The sequence below is a fragment of the Micropterus salmoides genome, unplaced genomic scaffold (assembly GCF_014851395.1).
Source record: "Micropterus salmoides isolate LMB-PRFRI ecotype aquatic unplaced genomic scaffold, ASM1485139v1 Ms_hic_scaffold_17, whole genome shotgun sequence".
Taxonomy (NCBI): domain Eukaryota; kingdom Metazoa; phylum Chordata; class Actinopteri; order Centrarchiformes; family Centrarchidae; genus Micropterus; species Micropterus salmoides.
In genome coordinates, this window is record NW_024040817.1 from 9,590,236 (window position 1) to 9,605,946 (window position 15,711).

The following is a 15,711-nucleotide window of genomic DNA, read 5'->3' on the forward strand; positions in this document are numbered from 1 at the left end:
CTCTGTCCTTACCTCCTGAGTGATGGCGTCAGAGGAAGAGTGCATCCTCCTCCTCTTCACTGTTGACTTGTGTGTAGATTCTACAAAGGCTCTGTAGGTCATCAGCTGTAGTTCATAATCCTTCAAAATACAGTGATGGTGGGACATAAGTAAGCAAAAAGTAGCTGTACGATAATAATACTAGAGAGAGTATTTAGTATTGGTTTTAAAATGTAACATTAGTTTATAAACTCAAAGATAAAATGCATTTACAGATTTTTTTAACTGCTTGCAACACAGAACAATGCATTGACTACCAGATAACTTGGACCATTTTAGTGAAATACCTTTGCCCAAAGAAGAAAAGACCTTACCTTTACTGAGGTGCAGTACTGTTTGGAATGAGTCTGGCACTCGTCTAGTTTGGTCTGGTTCTGTTCAATCTCAACTACTAATGCCTGAAGAAGCCAAAAATAGTACATATACTTTATTAAAGTCTGTCAAATACAATGTGTAGTTTCCATTTGTTTCCTTCTTTCTTTCTCCACTCACTAAACACTTGATGAAAACCAACATTTCTATGACAAATGGACTCCATCATTCCTTAGAACCCAGAGCGTTATATTATTGTCAGGTAACCATTCATTCAGTTTATCAATCTACAGAGTCCATGAAATCAGTTTTACTAACCGTCTGCTGGGCCAGTTGTTCAGACAGAGCTTTGCTGTCCGTCTGTCCAGGTTGCGTGTTTTCTTGTCTCTCTGTTGTTTCTTCGATCCACTTGATCAGAGCAGAATGACCGTCTCTGTACTGCTGCAGGGCTGAGCCCAGAGCTTCTAGATCAGTCCGTCTGCATTAAAACAGGAAAGCACTGTCAGGTCTTTAAAGCACAAAAATATTCATGGTAGGTATAACCTAAGCTTAGTATCTAGTAAGTGCACATAAGCAAGACAATGGATCGTTACATGTTCTTTCATTATAAAGATCAGAACACAGGGTCAGCATCAAGGCATCATTACAGTACACCCAACCCCACTCTGTTATTTAAACATATTAATCTTCCTCCTGCTTCTACTCCTACTCCTCTCTTCCTTAAATCTTTTTTCTCATCTTGACCATGTCCTGCTCACCGTGTCTCCATTTGTCTCTTGATTCCACTCCACCGCTCTGCCACCTGATTGGCTCTCTCCTGGTAGCGCTCCAGCTCGGGGCTGCGGTCTGGGTGGAGCCTGCTGAGCTGAGAGCCCACCTCTTTGGCCCGACCCACCTCCAACTGCAGAGACTGGAAGATGCCCTCGTGCTCGACAAGCTCAGCCTGCCACTTCTAGCAGGAGATAAAACGGAAAGTAGAAGCAAAACAAAACTCAGAGTCAAATAGTTCCACAGCATGAGCCTTTGAGTTTATGTGACAAAGTGTCCCTTACCCCTAGTTGATCTATGATATTCTGAATGGCCGTTGTGTCAGCAGGAACAATGTCTTCTTCACTTAGTCTGCTCTCGTTCTTCCTGACCTGGCTCTCCGCTTCATCCAGACTATGCATCAGGATGTCTACAGTTTTTAATCTGAGGAGGTACAAGGTAAAGAGATGTAAATAAAGCAAACATTTTGTAAGTGAAAAATTCATGTATATTTCCGAGTTGACTAATAAACAGAATGGCTGTACATGCTAGAGGGAGTAAAAGATCCCTACTTTTCTAGGTAGACAGACGAGAGGTTGTGCAGTTTGTCCATCTTCTCTACAGCCTGATTGAGTTCAGACCGGAGGACGGGAAGGCTGGAGGATGTCGGCTTCTCCTCGAAGAAATTGACGCAGCGACGAGACACGTCACCCAAACTGGAACGCAGGGCATCCAGCTCCGACTGCAGCTTCTAGATTAGAAAGCGTTTTTAAGTAAGCCGTAAGATAAAAATGGAGAGCAAAATGAGGAGGTAGATAAAGTCCTACTGAATAAACTGTAATTTAAAAAACGTGTCCCGCAAATACAACAAATCTACTTCTGTTGTAGCTTTTTTCATTACATCTTTATAGTTTCCTTTGTGATAAACTTCCTCAAGAAGAGTGAGATAAACTTGCAAATAAAAACCCAAACTATTTCTACTAAACTATGTTCACGCAGATTAATCCTTACCATTAGTAAAATAATAATGATCACATTTCTGATCAAAACCTGAAATCAGATTTGGATTTTTCTTGTACCCATACCACTTGTCTAGTCCAAATACAACAAAATATTTTTCAAGTAACACTAACTGATATAACTCAGTTTTAACTTCATAAAGAACTGTTATTGCCTGTTGCAACCAGCAGATGGGGCCCACAAACTGACCTCTTGCTCTGCAATCTGGACAGTGTTGTCAGCACTGTCACCTGACTGGCGACTCGGGGGCGGAGTTTGAATTCCCCTCGTGAGTCTCTGCTCGGCCTCATTTAGACGAAGGTTGATGTGCTGCAGCTCCGACAGGTATGATCGAGAGACTGACTCATCCTTCTCAACTGGAGAGAGAGAAAAGAGAAGGATGAGATCAAAGGAGATTAGTTTTGACATTGAACAGCAACACAGTAGCCATTTGCAAGTTTTATTTTAACAAAAAAGTCAGTGTTCATTGTTCAGAAATGGTATAATTAAAATTAATAATATTTTTTGAATATTTTCTGTTTCATTTAGTATGAATCCATGCTGAGCTTTATCCTTGTGCAATGTCTTCAATTTGTTTTTTTTTTTTTACATTTTTTACAATCCAAAATACTGATTTTTTTCCTATGAACAGATTAAGATTGCAGAGTTCTGGATGCTGCCCTGCAGTGCAGAGGGACAGTTTGATACAGAGCTATTGTTTTGCTGCAGTTTGATTGGCTGCGGAAAGAGGTTAAGTGTTCAGCAGGGACACTGTTTGAAAACACTAAGCGATTTGTAACAGAGATATTCAACATCTATCTGAAAAAGTTGGTGATGAACCTTGAAGAAAAACGTTTCTACCATTTAGAATTTACCATCTAACTGATATATAGGTCTTCAGGAGGGTCTATCTAGTCTCACCCGTCTCCATGTTAAGCAGCAGGTCCTGGCAGTACTGCTGGGCCTGCTGTACATCCTTCTCCAGCTCTCGTCTTTCGCCTGCTGTGAACAGAGAGCTCTCTTTGCTGTCAGACAGGAAGTCAGCCAACTGGGACTCCAGGTGACCCAGGACCTGCTGTCGCTCTGCCGGAGACTGACAACGAACCTGACAGGTGAGACAAGGAGGGAGAAAGTTAGTACGACACAGCAGAAGGGGACAGGAACAGAACAGTTTACAGAAGCAGAGAGAACAGACTGAAACAGAAAACAAAAACACACAGACACACACACACACACAGTCTCACCGTGTCCAGATTCCATCCGGAGACCGTCCTGATGTCTTTGAGCAGGTAGTGCCAGGACACCACACTCTTCATGTTCACATGGAGCTGATGCCACAAAGACATGACCTTCTGGTACAACTGCTCTGTCCTGTACACACACAGGCGCACATACACATACAGTACCTCAATGTGTTGTGAAATTTCTAAAAAGTTTTTGATTTAGAGTTGCCCACTGTCTTGAAAAAGTGACTTTACTGTTACAAATTACTGGCAGAATATCACTCTGATCTACCTTTATGTTCACCTATACCTTTTTTTTATTCTATTCTAATTTTAAATATGTGTAAACATGTGTCATGGAAGAAAAATAAATGTACCATGAACCTTGAAGCCATTTACTGACAAAATGAAACCACTTTGCTTAATTAGAACCTATAGATTTCTAAAATACTGAATCAACTTTGTTTTTTTTTATAGTTTTCAGAAAAATAGCTCAATGTCAATTATGTCTTCTGAAAAAACAACAAACCTGTATTTTTGTGGTCATTGTGTATGGCAAGAATGGAAATTCATACTCTGTTGTCCTCTTTTCCATCCTATTTTTAAAAATGTAACAATTTGAAACCAACTCCTCACCAAAAACATCCGCACCTCATCACCAACTTTACAACAATCATTATCCTCAAAACACTGTTGACTAAAAAAAACCTATTTGAGCACCATCTTATGTTTCAAGTATGTGTCTCACCTGCTGGCTGTGTCGATGGCCTCCTGGTTCGGAGGTGGGACGGTGAAACACACTGAGGGGACCATGGCCTCATTCCCTGTTGGACTGATCACCTTCCACTTGGTCCTCTGAGAGTTGTCCTCCAGGACACACTCCTCGCCTCGACTTATTGTGATCTGAGAGGAGGAAGGGATGCAGGATGGATGCAAAAAGAGAAAAAGAGAGAGGGATAGATGGAGCACAAATGGAATGGAGGTTATGGACAGACAGATTTTGGGAGAGAAGAATGGAGAAAAGAGGAAGTAAGAGAAAAAATGAATAGAACGGGAGGAAAGTATGATTTTATATTTAGGGAATTATGATGGTTAAAAAGAAAGATGACGGAAGTTAGAAAACAGGATGACAGAGGAGAGGTCAGATGACAAAGAGGAAGAAAATAAGGTGGAGAGAAAGAAAAACATGTAAACCAAGAGCTGATAGCAACAAACTCTTAACGCAACACAAAATGCAAACATTCATGAATTTTGTGAAGTTAGCAGAAGCCCTAAAATGATATGACATTAGAGTCCTTGACACAGGAACAATGCCATGTGTACTGAAAGCTGCTTTGCACCTCTAAACTGAAAGCTTTTATTGTGAAAGCAGCAATTATGGTCCAAACTCAAAGTGAGGATTACTGATACCTGGGCTGTGTTTCACAACTTCACCCCAAAAAGCAAAGAAATCCCAACTTATTGGCATGGTGATTTTAAGAAACCCAACATGGGACAAAAGCAAAGCGTTTGTGATTAGAATCTGAAAAATAAATTAAGTAAATGACTGTGGAAAAGAGTTTTAGGGCTACCGCTGTACCGCCTCCCACACCCACCACCCTCTCTCACCTCTTCCCTGCACACACACATCCAACACATCAATAATACAAAGCTATGCACATACAGTAAATACATGAAATATATATTTAAGCTTAAAGCTGTGACTTGTTATTATCTGACTGACTGAACAAGCCTGAGAGGCATGGACTGTGTTAAGTTCAGTTCAGTTCAGCTTCCTGATTGCCAACTGCCCTTATCAACGATAAAGTCAATTTTATCCTCACCTGTCAGCTCTTGTGTGCCCAGTATGAAAGTATTAGTATGTTGAACAGGAGAATAAAAACAAAGGTGCACACACAAAGATGGAACAGGATTTTTTGGGCCCCACCCTACTTGATTATCTGCTGTCTGGTTACTGTGCCTACAGTCATTTTAGAGCAGCCTAATTCTTTGAGACAGTTTCATTGTCTTTGGGTTGTCCACATTGTCAAATACAAATCCCTCAACACTTTCTAGTTTAGTTTAGTTTCATTTCTGTCACTACTGCCCTAAAATTTTGAGCGAGACATTCCTGCTATCTAGTGTCATTAAGACACAACATGTTGCCATGTGGACATACATAAATTAATCCATCTGGTTCATTTTTTGATTGGATCTGTTGTGTTTGACTGACAAAATAAAAATAAAACTACACAAATCTTACACACTTTCTGTGTTTGAAACCTACAAGTGCAGGTACCAAATTCACAGAGACAGCATTTTACATTACTGAAAAACATGAAATCAGCTGATAAGGCGGAGCAACCAGGCCAGTGCAGTGGCTTTAAAGCACAAAAATATTCATGGTAGGTATAGCCTAAGTTTAGTATCTAGTAAGTGCAGTGTAAGAATCTGAGGTGAGAGAGGGAGAATATAGGCAGCTATACCTGAACGTTTGTCTTGCCAGCCCAGCCGACAGACGAGAGGAAGGAAAGAGGATGAGGAGGAGGAAGAAGAGGAGGAGGGAGTGAGGAGGGAGAGGCCAAAAAGGTACATGAGGGTATGGAGAGAAAGGAGGAGACACAGGAAAGTGAAGAAGATAAATATTACTTTTGTACACGTTTGTCCAGAAGTTTAGTGAATATCAGCACACACTGATTTGTTTCAGTATAACTTTCAGAAGCTTGAATCTTCCTTTTTCTTTTTTTTTCTTTCATCAGTGATGTGGTAGAGGGCCAAACCACCTTCCTTCTTCACCTGGATACAACACCTCGCATACAGTATGCTTCACCGAACAAATTGGCCCTGAGGAATCTAACGCAGCAAACTAAAAATAGAAGCATAAGGAGCAGCAGCATGTCCACCCTGCTGGAGTGCTAGGTGCCTATTTTCAACTGAGCCCGCAAAGGAGATGAGACAGATGTATAATTGATTTGCTTTTAGATTCCCTGAGGACATCACAGCAGAGAGAGAGAGAGAGAGAGACAGAGAGACACTTCACGGGTTTCTGTGTGTGTTACAGAAAATTGGCACTGAGGGGAAAAACAATGCACAGCTTCAGTTCTCTTGTCACTAATGATTTCTTCACTTCCAAGTGTTTTTTTGGCCTTTCAAAAAGATCCAGACTATTCTGTGGAGAACAAAGGCAAAGATCATCTATTGTGAATACTGTGTCAATTATAAATTCTGGATCATAATCATTATCTTTATTCAGCTTCCAAATTGAGCACTGCTATTTGTCTTTGCCAGCTAAAATGAAGTGAAAACTGTTGGAGAAGTTACCAAAAAAATCCACTGCTGGAGTCTATTCATCAATTGGACCACCTAGTCTGAGAAAAGAGTTTGTGTAGACGTACTCATCAATCTAAAGACAAAAACCCCCCCCGACTAAATGTCATAGACTCAAGGAAGCGGCTAAAATAGAGCAGCCACAAAGTGGTTGCGGAAGAGGCTTGGAGAGGAAAGTGCAGGGCAGAGAGGAGGTGGTTGGTGGTGAGGGTTAAGACAATAGAGTGGTGAGGTCAGTGGTGAGCTGGTACTGCATATATACACATTTTGTTACAAGCTTGTCCTGGCAGTCAAAGAGTTCCTTGTATACACCTTCATCAACACAGATCTGAGAGCTATGATGGGAACAGCAAGACTGGCTTATTTTAGCTCAACTGGATTTACAGATTTCTAGTGTCAGAAACTTATACCAACTTATTTCAGAGAGAAGGAAAATATGCACACCGACATAGTCATGAAGTATATTATGTATATACACATATAAGGTGAGCCCCATACCTCTATCTGTTTGTAGTCACAGGTGGCTTTGATGGGTGTTGTGGCTCCCAGTGTGCTCTCTGCATTGCGAGGGCGAAGCTGCACTACCGTCTTTGCCCGGCCCACCAGACTCGCCACAGTGCTCCGGTACTCAATCAGCTGCTCCTTCTCCTCCTACAGCACAAAGAAAATCATTAGGCCTTCAAACTGTCAATCAAGTCCTGGTGTAATTACTCACACAGTTACAATGGTTAATTTTACCGATCCTTTTCATCAGTTTAACAGTCTGTCTATCATTTTTGTGAGCAAGTCAGTTATCTATATCAGAAACAGTTTATCAGACTGTGAGTCACATTGTAGATCACTATCACTGGTTTATAAAAGCTGCATAGATTAACAAAAATGAGCTCAGCCACATGCCCAAGTTAAAGATATCTCTGTTTTCCCGCACTGCCAACTGTACACCGTAAAGACTAAACAAGACTAAGAGACAGCCATGCTAACAGCTCTGTGAGTGTGTACCTAGGCACAGTGGTGCTTTGAGCTGAATGCTAATGTTAGCACTCTAACACATTTACAGTGACAATGAAAACATACTGATATTTAGGAAATATCGGGGTTCACTATCTTATTATAATATACTATGATACTAAACCCTTAGTGCAGCTAAGGCTGATGGGAATTTCATTAGTTTTGCAGGTGTCTGGTCTTAACCAAAGTATAGGACAAATAAAAATTTTGACCTGATGATGGTATACAAAAACAAAACTTCAAGGCTCACTAGTCATTACAGGTCATCCTAAAGGAGACATGAATGTCAAAATGACAAAATTTCTGTGTCATTGCCATTCCTACACACAAACTGTTAGCGTGACTAAAAATATTACTGCATATTTTCTCTTTGAATTATTTAAGAACTTTCCAAATAATATTAAACACGTTAAGCCGATATTTCCAATTAGAATATAGTGCAGGTCCTGCAAATATTATATAATCAGCCCATTAACCTGTAACCCTGGACGAGTGGACTCCTCCTGACTCAGGTGCTTGTTTTAGCTTGGGTGCTAATCATTAAACATTTAAAAGGTGTGCTCTTCCCCCTGACAGGTAGAATTACAGTTCACTTCTGTCTCACCCCCAGCAGAGAGAGTCATTAAGGATTTATTACAGAGAGACAGACAAGTGGGAAGAGATACAGAGAAATACTGAGGGAGAGTTAGAGACAGAGTGAGATAGAGAGGGGAGGCCTGCGTAAATAACTTGATACATTACACCACTAAAATGAATTTCACACTGAGCTGGCATTCGCTGCAGTCAGCATAACAAGTCAAATGACAAGCTGGGAAGAAACACAATTAAAATGTGGGTTCATGAAGAATTACAAATTGACAATTACCACAAGATCAACATAACTATAAGAACATTTTGATTATCAGAGAAGCAGTGCTTTAATTTGTTGTCTTAAAAAGTCTTGGGTAAAAAGTTTGACCAATGAATTGCTGGGTCATTTTTGGAGTGACGACCCCATCAGAGCATTTTGTAGCAAATTACAAAAAAAGTAATTTAATAAACCCTAATTTTTGCCTATAATACGGTGAAAATGTTGATTTTATATCCTCTCCTCAGATATTATGAGTCAAACAAAAGATTCAGCTGTTTCTTTCTGTTGTGTCATTCAGAAGCATCCTACAGTATCAGCTTCCCCTCCCAGTGAGGGATGGAGCACAACGACCTGAAAGCATCATTAACTGGAGCTGGAAACTGATTAACACACACTTTCTAACAGAAGCATACAGCCAGACAAACACACATAAATGTAAACACTTTTAGATAGCACGTGAATGTAGCTCCGTACTGTATGTAACAATGCTGATGACACACAGATCTGTGAAAAGAGCAGCTGTGTGTGACAAAGGGACACACCTCTTTATTGAGAGGATATGCTCACTACTCTGGCCTGTGGAGTGTTGCCCAAGCCAACTCTGCCATCTGTTTGAAGTCAGAGGTGTGTGTGTGTGTGTGTAAGAGAGGTGTGAAAATTGCAGTCTCACAAATGTGCCACAGGGGGGATGATTCAGAGAGGGTACTCTCTAACAGATTACTTCACCCTGTCATGCAGTGTGCTGCAGCTGCCTGAGGCAGAGCAGGAGGACACTGGTATGCTAACATTTCAGCTACTGTAGGTCTCTGTTGCTCCTGTGCTTCGAAATATTTAGAATATAGCCTGATCATTCTTCAAGCCTCAGTCAAGGATTATATTTGCTATTTTGCTGTATAGGGTTGCTCTGAAGGAACATAGGAAACTGGCTTTAAAATATTATCCAATATCCATTATCTATGTATTCCATATCCTGTAAATCCATATTGAGAGTTAAAAAAATTACCTGATTGGATTGTAACTTTATCTCCAGTAACTTTAAAGAGCATAGGTTTGGGGAGAGTTGAGGTTAGGGTAACAGTATCCAAAATACTGTGTAACTTTAGCAAATGGGAACCTTTTATTTTAGAAGGAGAGGCCTTTCCAGGATTGACTGTATATAATAAAGACTTGTCTCCAATCGACTTCTATTGTCTGCCATTAATTGCCTTCACTACATTTGAGAGAAAAGCACCTTGCTAAAAGACACTGGCACTAACGAGGAAGAGGGGAGCACATCTGTCTACTTGGTCCTTCACTAACTGCAGGTGAAACACAGCTCACTTCAACAGAATTATAAAAACGCTATATATGAAATATGAAGTATACAAATTGGGTGATTTTCTTTTTGGAGGGAGTTGCCAGAGTTGCCCACAAACATGTCCAGCGTACCACTGACAACTGGAGATAAAAAGTGAGATGGGCAAGTGAAGTGGGGCAGATACCATTGAGTCCTGCAGCAGGTCTTCCAGTTTGCTCAGTCTGCTGTTCTTGTCACAGGTGTACTGTCTCTTGATGGTTTCCTGGAGCTGGCGCAGGTACGACTCACAGTCTCGAGCATCACTCATAAACTGACAAAAAAAACATTTAATTATTTTGATGAATTATTTTCACATGAACTTGTGGGGAACATCAATAATGTTTTTGTAGAATAGTTTAGAAGTTAACAGGGATGATGTATTAAAGTGTTTGTAAGTGTTTGTCCGAGCGAGTGGCCTGAGGATATGATGCAATTAAAATAAATTATTATTTTTATTTGTTATGAAGACACTTTTATAGGAGGACACAAAACTAGTACAAAACTAGTCTTGCTGTGAGGTCATCATGTGGATTTACTGAGTAATACAGTGAAATTGCATTAATGACTTAACAATATATATCTTGCAAATTAATTTATGTTTTTGAATTCTCAAACTGAAAGCTCAGTTTCTGCTCATGCAAAACTAAAACAATATTTTGCCTGGTAGTTGCCTCACCTGGAAGTATGCCGTGTTATCTTTGAGATGCTGCTCCACACACACACACAGCTGGTTCACCCACTGCCATTGATTCTGCAGGGCTGCGCTGTAAGCCTGATATAATGCAGAAAGATGGAAACAGAGGAGAGAGCAAAAGTTGTTGTCACACTGTAGTACCATGCAGTACAAGCTTTCAAGGGAAGCTACAAGGCGTTATCAGGGATGATGATTAATACAGACAGAGCCACTGTTTTTCATGCCGCTTCTGAAACTTGACTTGCAACACAAAGTTGCTGTTGTGTATTCTGTTGAACTTTGCAGTAATACGCAGTGGCAGAGAATAGGGAATCAGTATGGTTATTCCAGTATTTTGCAGTTTTCCTTCAATGTTTATATTGGACATAATTAGCAATTCATACTGTTTGCCAAAAAGGTTTATAAAAAGGTCACAGTTTACCTTCTGCCCTTTTGAATCTAATTTACATCCACAGACTTTTAAAAAAGCAACAAAACAAAATATGAAGTGCACAGTCAAGTGAAAAAATGAGCACTGGTTGAACTGTTTCCACAAATGAGTCACAGAGGCAAAGTCCAACATCTTTAAAGGTCATTCAGTCTAACTGAATAAGTCATTGATTCACCTCCACAGTCTGTTTGGCTGGATGGTTCTCCTGACACAGACGGCTGGCTGTTTCCTGGAGTGTCCGCATCACATCTTGTTTTTCATCCAGCTCTAACCTCATTTCCTGTAAACACAACAAGAATAGACAGATGGTAGATTAAAGAGTTTTCATGGCCTGATGTAAAAATAGTATGAAGCTGTGGAGGGAGCTTGATTTATGTATCGGTTTTCTTTTAATAAGATATACAATAACATCTTTTTTCTGTAAAATTCCAGAGGTTTGTGGTCTCCAGTTTGTGATTTCTGACTTCATAGTGGAAACCATCACTGGATCTGTTTGCCCCCTTCCTCCACTCACGCTGTATAATTCTCTCTTGGCGTTCATGTTGGAGTTGTTGTCACTCCAGTCGAAGGCAATCTCCTCCTCCTCCCTCTCGTTGAGCCAGATCAGCTCCTCAGTGCAGTGCGACACAAATGCGTGCAGGCTCTCCAAGCTCCGCAAGCGCCATGACGAATGTTCCTATGGCAACCACACAAACAAAGATCATCATCATGCTGATCAGCAGCGCAGAGAGAAATAAAGAAAACATCCTCTGTTCTCTGGTTGTTTGGATTAGACTGTTAGTTCTGATACATTTTCAAGGATTTTTGGGGACAGTATTAATCAGAATAAGGGACTCTATACTATTCCTGCAGCATATATAAAAATGTTTTTCATCATATTTCTCGGAGTTACCAACATATCGACTCCTCTACTTTAATTTGTTTTTTACACAGTATATTAAATATTGTCGTGCTGAAGAGATGTCCTGGCCTACACATCATATTCTGCAGATTACAAACAGAAAACAAACAAACAAACCATACACCATAATCATTTAAATAGGTTTTTCAAAGAAAATCATATCGCAATTGCAATATTAGTCAAAATAATTAAAAAAAAATTCAAAATCATTCAGACCTATTCAAGAGTGAATATTTAACCAAAAAATAAGCAAAGGGTTACTTTTTTAATTCTAGAAATACTGTGCGCGCATGCATACGGTGTTAGGAATTAAATATATATAAAACAGAAAATGTAACAAGAATAAAAGCAAGAGGGGACAAAGAAATCAGAAGAGAGAAAAGGGGGATTTGGGGAAAGGAGCAAAACGAGAGCAGATGCAGAATTATGTGTTCTTAACATGAGAATCCCTTCATGGTCTAATGGGATTAACTAATGAAGGGGGTGAACTGTTCAACAAAGAAGTAGATTACCACAAGCACACACACACAAAACCACAGATCTTTACATGAGACTGACCAGTAGTTTGCAGTATTGGTGCTCCAGCTTTGCCAGGGTGTCAGAGTAACTGCTCTTAAAGTTGGGAGAAACTTTCGCCTGAAAGGGGAGGAGAGTAAAGCTTCAATACAAACCACAACTCTCAGCAGAAAGATCTCTGTGTTCATGTATGTAAGTGATGTGTGTGTACCTCATAGTTGCGTGCCTCCTGTAGGCTGCTCATTAGCTCTTCCACTGCAGTATGTATAGTGTTGTGCTCTTGGAGGTTGTTTTCTACAGAGGGAAGGTCTGCGCCCCATTCAGCACGCTCCAAAAGCTCCTGAAACACACACGAAAAAAGATCAACACAGCCCTAAACAAATTAAATATTTTAAATTTTTTTATCCCAAATGAAAACCATTCGTGTGTGTATTGATTCACATGTATCCCTGCTCAATTTCTTTAAAGGACTCTGTCTTCAGTTTCAGCTGAATATGTTTTCAAGCTTAGAAATCAGATTTTCTTATGGTAATATTTATACAATTTAATATTGTATGAAGTTGTGAGTGATTAATTCACATTACCCCCTAAATATAAAAGCTTTAACCTAATGTGCCTTTTCTTGTTTTACAGTATTTTATACAGGGTCCACTACATGACATGCAAATATTTAAATGTGTCTTTGGGATGGAGCAAAAGTTCCTGCTTCTCATATGTGAGTAGTTGCTTCTTTTCTGTTTCATATCAGTGTAAATGGAATATTTTTGGAATTTGAACAGTTAATCAAAAAAAGAGACATTTTTTATTATACATTTCATAGACTTAATGATTCACTGAATAATCAAAGAAATAATCAGCATATTAATTGATAATGAAATAACCGTTACTCCCATCCATGTGTTATGGAGACTGACCTGAGTCTCCTCCACCCATCCGAGCAGCTCGTAGATGAACCTCAGGCTGCCTTCGTCCTCTGATGAAGACATGGCCACCAGCTGGGAGCGAGCCATCGGTCGCCGCAGGAGTGCGGCACCAACTGCTCCCACAGCGCCCACAGCTCCCAGCAGTGTCTGCCCCAGCGAGAGGCCACTGTCTGTGGCTCTCTGGCTGGTGTGCTCTACCCCGGTGATGCCCAGGGTCTGGGAGAAGTTGCCTTTTCTGTAGACGCTGGAGCACTGCAGCCTGAGGGAGACCAGCTCCTCTTGAAGGCAGGACACTCTGGTGATATGAGACAAAAATAACTGGAGGGAGGACAGTTACATATTCCTTTCCCTGAGTTGATGTCCCTAATAACAGTGATTTCAGTGGCCGTCTCTTAAAGTCTCCTACTAAAAAGCCAGGAATGCATCAAAATCAACTGCCTTAAATGGTTCAATAACAGGAGAATTAACGAAAGACTAGAATGCTGTTTTTTTGTTAGGCTTGTGGGTAAAATGCTAAAAGATGACAGAAATGGCCGTTTTTCAAAAAGGCTATTTCATTAAGTTTCATAATGGGAGTCTATACCTCATAGAGTGCCATGCTGATGAGCCACAAAATGTGGTTTCTCTTTTCTTTATATCAAAGCACCTTTATACACTTGATAAACAGCAGAAGGTAGAACACATTAACTGTAGCAGATAATTATAGGATTTAATGGCAAAACACAATGCAACTTGTTGACCAATAATGAAGTATAATGAGCTGTGTGCGGTAATGGTCTATATTATTCTAATTAATTACACAAGGACAACTTTAAGAGTGGTGAACCGTACTTTCATTCCTCATTTGAGTAAACCAAGCCAGTCACATCTGCAGAATCATCGCCATCAATCTTTCACTCCAGACTCACCTGAACGCCATCTGCTCCACCTGGTAGTATTTTTCATCTCGGAGGAGTTTAAGCTCCTGGTTGAGTTGTCTGATCAGAGACTCGCATTCTTGCAGGTAGCATGCCAGTTCTCTCTCACACTGCACCGCCTCGCCGCTCTCCACCCGAGACATGTCCTGGACACCAGAGAAGGCAGAGGTTTTGTTTACTAGCCAACTCTATTTATGGCCTATGACATTCTGAAGTTTATTGTTCCCCAGCCTGGGTTCAGTTAACAATACAATAAAGCCAAAGTAGGCCTTATGAGAAAAGCAGCAAAAAATACCAGCAACATAAAAATATAGCAAATTAAGGTTACAATACAGTAACTATGTTTAAGACACATGGAAAAGTAAAACATGGAAATTGCTGAAAATCAAGATTATCTTCCACAAGTCAGATGATTGGCAACAGAGCCCAAAAAGATAAAGATGATAGAGACGAAGAGGAAATAACTGGACCGTTTACAGCTTTTAAAGTAAGTTTGTGTCCAGGCAGCAACAGACAGACAGAGGGAAGAGAGACTGTTTTTATGGAAAGCGGGGAAAGTGGTGAAGAAATATTTATTGTCCCAGAAGAGCAGTTGCTTTTACAGCTTGTGAACATTAACACATTGTAAAAGGACCACACCGAATTATCCAACATTTACCCAACCTGAACCAGAGGACCCAGTGTGCGAATGTGTGTGTGTATGTATCAAGAGATTAAAAAGAAACCAGATATGAGAGGTTCACTACTTACAGCCTGGAGTGTGTTCTTTGCGAGGGTGAGTTTCTCTTCACAGTCCAGAGCCATGTTCTGGATCTTATTGGCCCTCTGAAGCAGCTGTTCCAGCCTGAAAACACACAAGTAAACACCCATATATATATATATGTTGATGAGAAATTGAAGGCATGGAGCTTCATCAGCGTTTTCAATTTAATTACATGCTTCCTGCTGAAACTAGATATTTGAATCCTGAGTGGATTTAGGTGCGTGTGTGTGCATCAGTGTGTGTGTACCTCTCCACAGCCGGCCGTAGAGCCTTCTCTCTCTCCAGCATCTCCAGGATGAGTTTGCCCCACTCCTCCTCGAGGTCATTAGGATGGAGGCCCTGAGGAAGCTTAATGCGACCAAACTCTATCCACACCTAGACACACACACACAGTGAGTATATAATTAACATCTCATCATACTTCAGTGAAAGTGCACACACCGTAAAACATGAACAAACTCCATTAAAAGTCTCCATTAAATCAGTTACATCCATGAGCGATCATAAGTCACACCACAGAAAAACACTCTTGGTAACATCAGCTGAGTGAGAATAAAGGACAAACTATTATCAACTATCATGTGTTTGTGTTCAATCAAACAATCTGCTGCATTGATAACAGTGGAAATTACTTCGCTTCAGGAGACAAATGTATGACTCAACACACACCGATAATAAAACTCTGTATCGCTCTTTCTCTCATTGGCATAACGGCCCTGAGCTGAACCCCATGATGCACAATGAGCT

The 15,711-nt window shown here is 40.4% G+C and overlaps 1 protein-coding gene across 18 annotated transcripts in view; it reads right to left on the reverse strand.

Annotated features, from left to right (window-relative positions):
• Positions 1–15,711, reverse strand: part of macf1a (microtubule actin crosslinking factor 1a) — a 235,337-nt gene that overhangs the window by 90,222 nt on the left and 129,404 nt on the right. For 12 of the 18 annotated variants that reach the window (XM_038724193.1, XM_038724189.1, XM_038724187.1 and 9 more), the window contains 22 exons: positions 15,212–15,339; positions 14,952–15,045; positions 14,193–14,347; positions 13,276–13,579; positions 12,573–12,701; positions 12,404–12,481; positions 11,459–11,620; positions 11,120–11,224; positions 10,497–10,592; positions 9,966–10,091; positions 7,125–7,277; positions 5,786–5,797; positions 4,069–4,223; positions 3,342–3,468; positions 3,019–3,202; positions 2,308–2,474; positions 1,671–1,849; positions 1,404–1,542; positions 1,110–1,303; positions 670–829; positions 354–437; positions 13–120 (listed from right to left, as the gene is read on the reverse strand). In XM_038724193.1, the coding sequence (XP_038580121.1) occupies positions 13–120; positions 354–437; positions 670–829; positions 1,110–1,303; positions 1,404–1,542; positions 1,671–1,849; positions 2,308–2,474; positions 3,019–3,202; positions 3,342–3,468; positions 4,069–4,223; positions 5,786–5,797; positions 7,125–7,277; positions 9,966–10,091; positions 10,497–10,592; positions 11,120–11,224; positions 11,459–11,620; positions 12,404–12,481; positions 12,573–12,701; positions 13,276–13,579; positions 14,193–14,347; positions 14,952–15,045; positions 15,212–15,339 (3,039 nt within the window). The remainder of the gene's footprint in view (positions 1–12; positions 121–353; positions 438–669; positions 830–1,109; positions 1,304–1,403; positions 1,543–1,670; positions 1,850–2,307; positions 2,475–3,018; positions 3,203–3,341; positions 3,469–4,068; positions 4,224–5,785; positions 5,798–7,124; positions 7,278–9,965; positions 10,092–10,496; positions 10,593–11,119; positions 11,225–11,458; positions 11,621–12,403; positions 12,482–12,572; positions 12,702–13,275; positions 13,580–14,192; positions 14,348–14,951; positions 15,046–15,211; positions 15,340–15,711) is intronic. The other 6 variants (XM_038724202.1, XM_038724201.1, XM_038724188.1 and 3 more) reach the window with 1 other exon arrangement.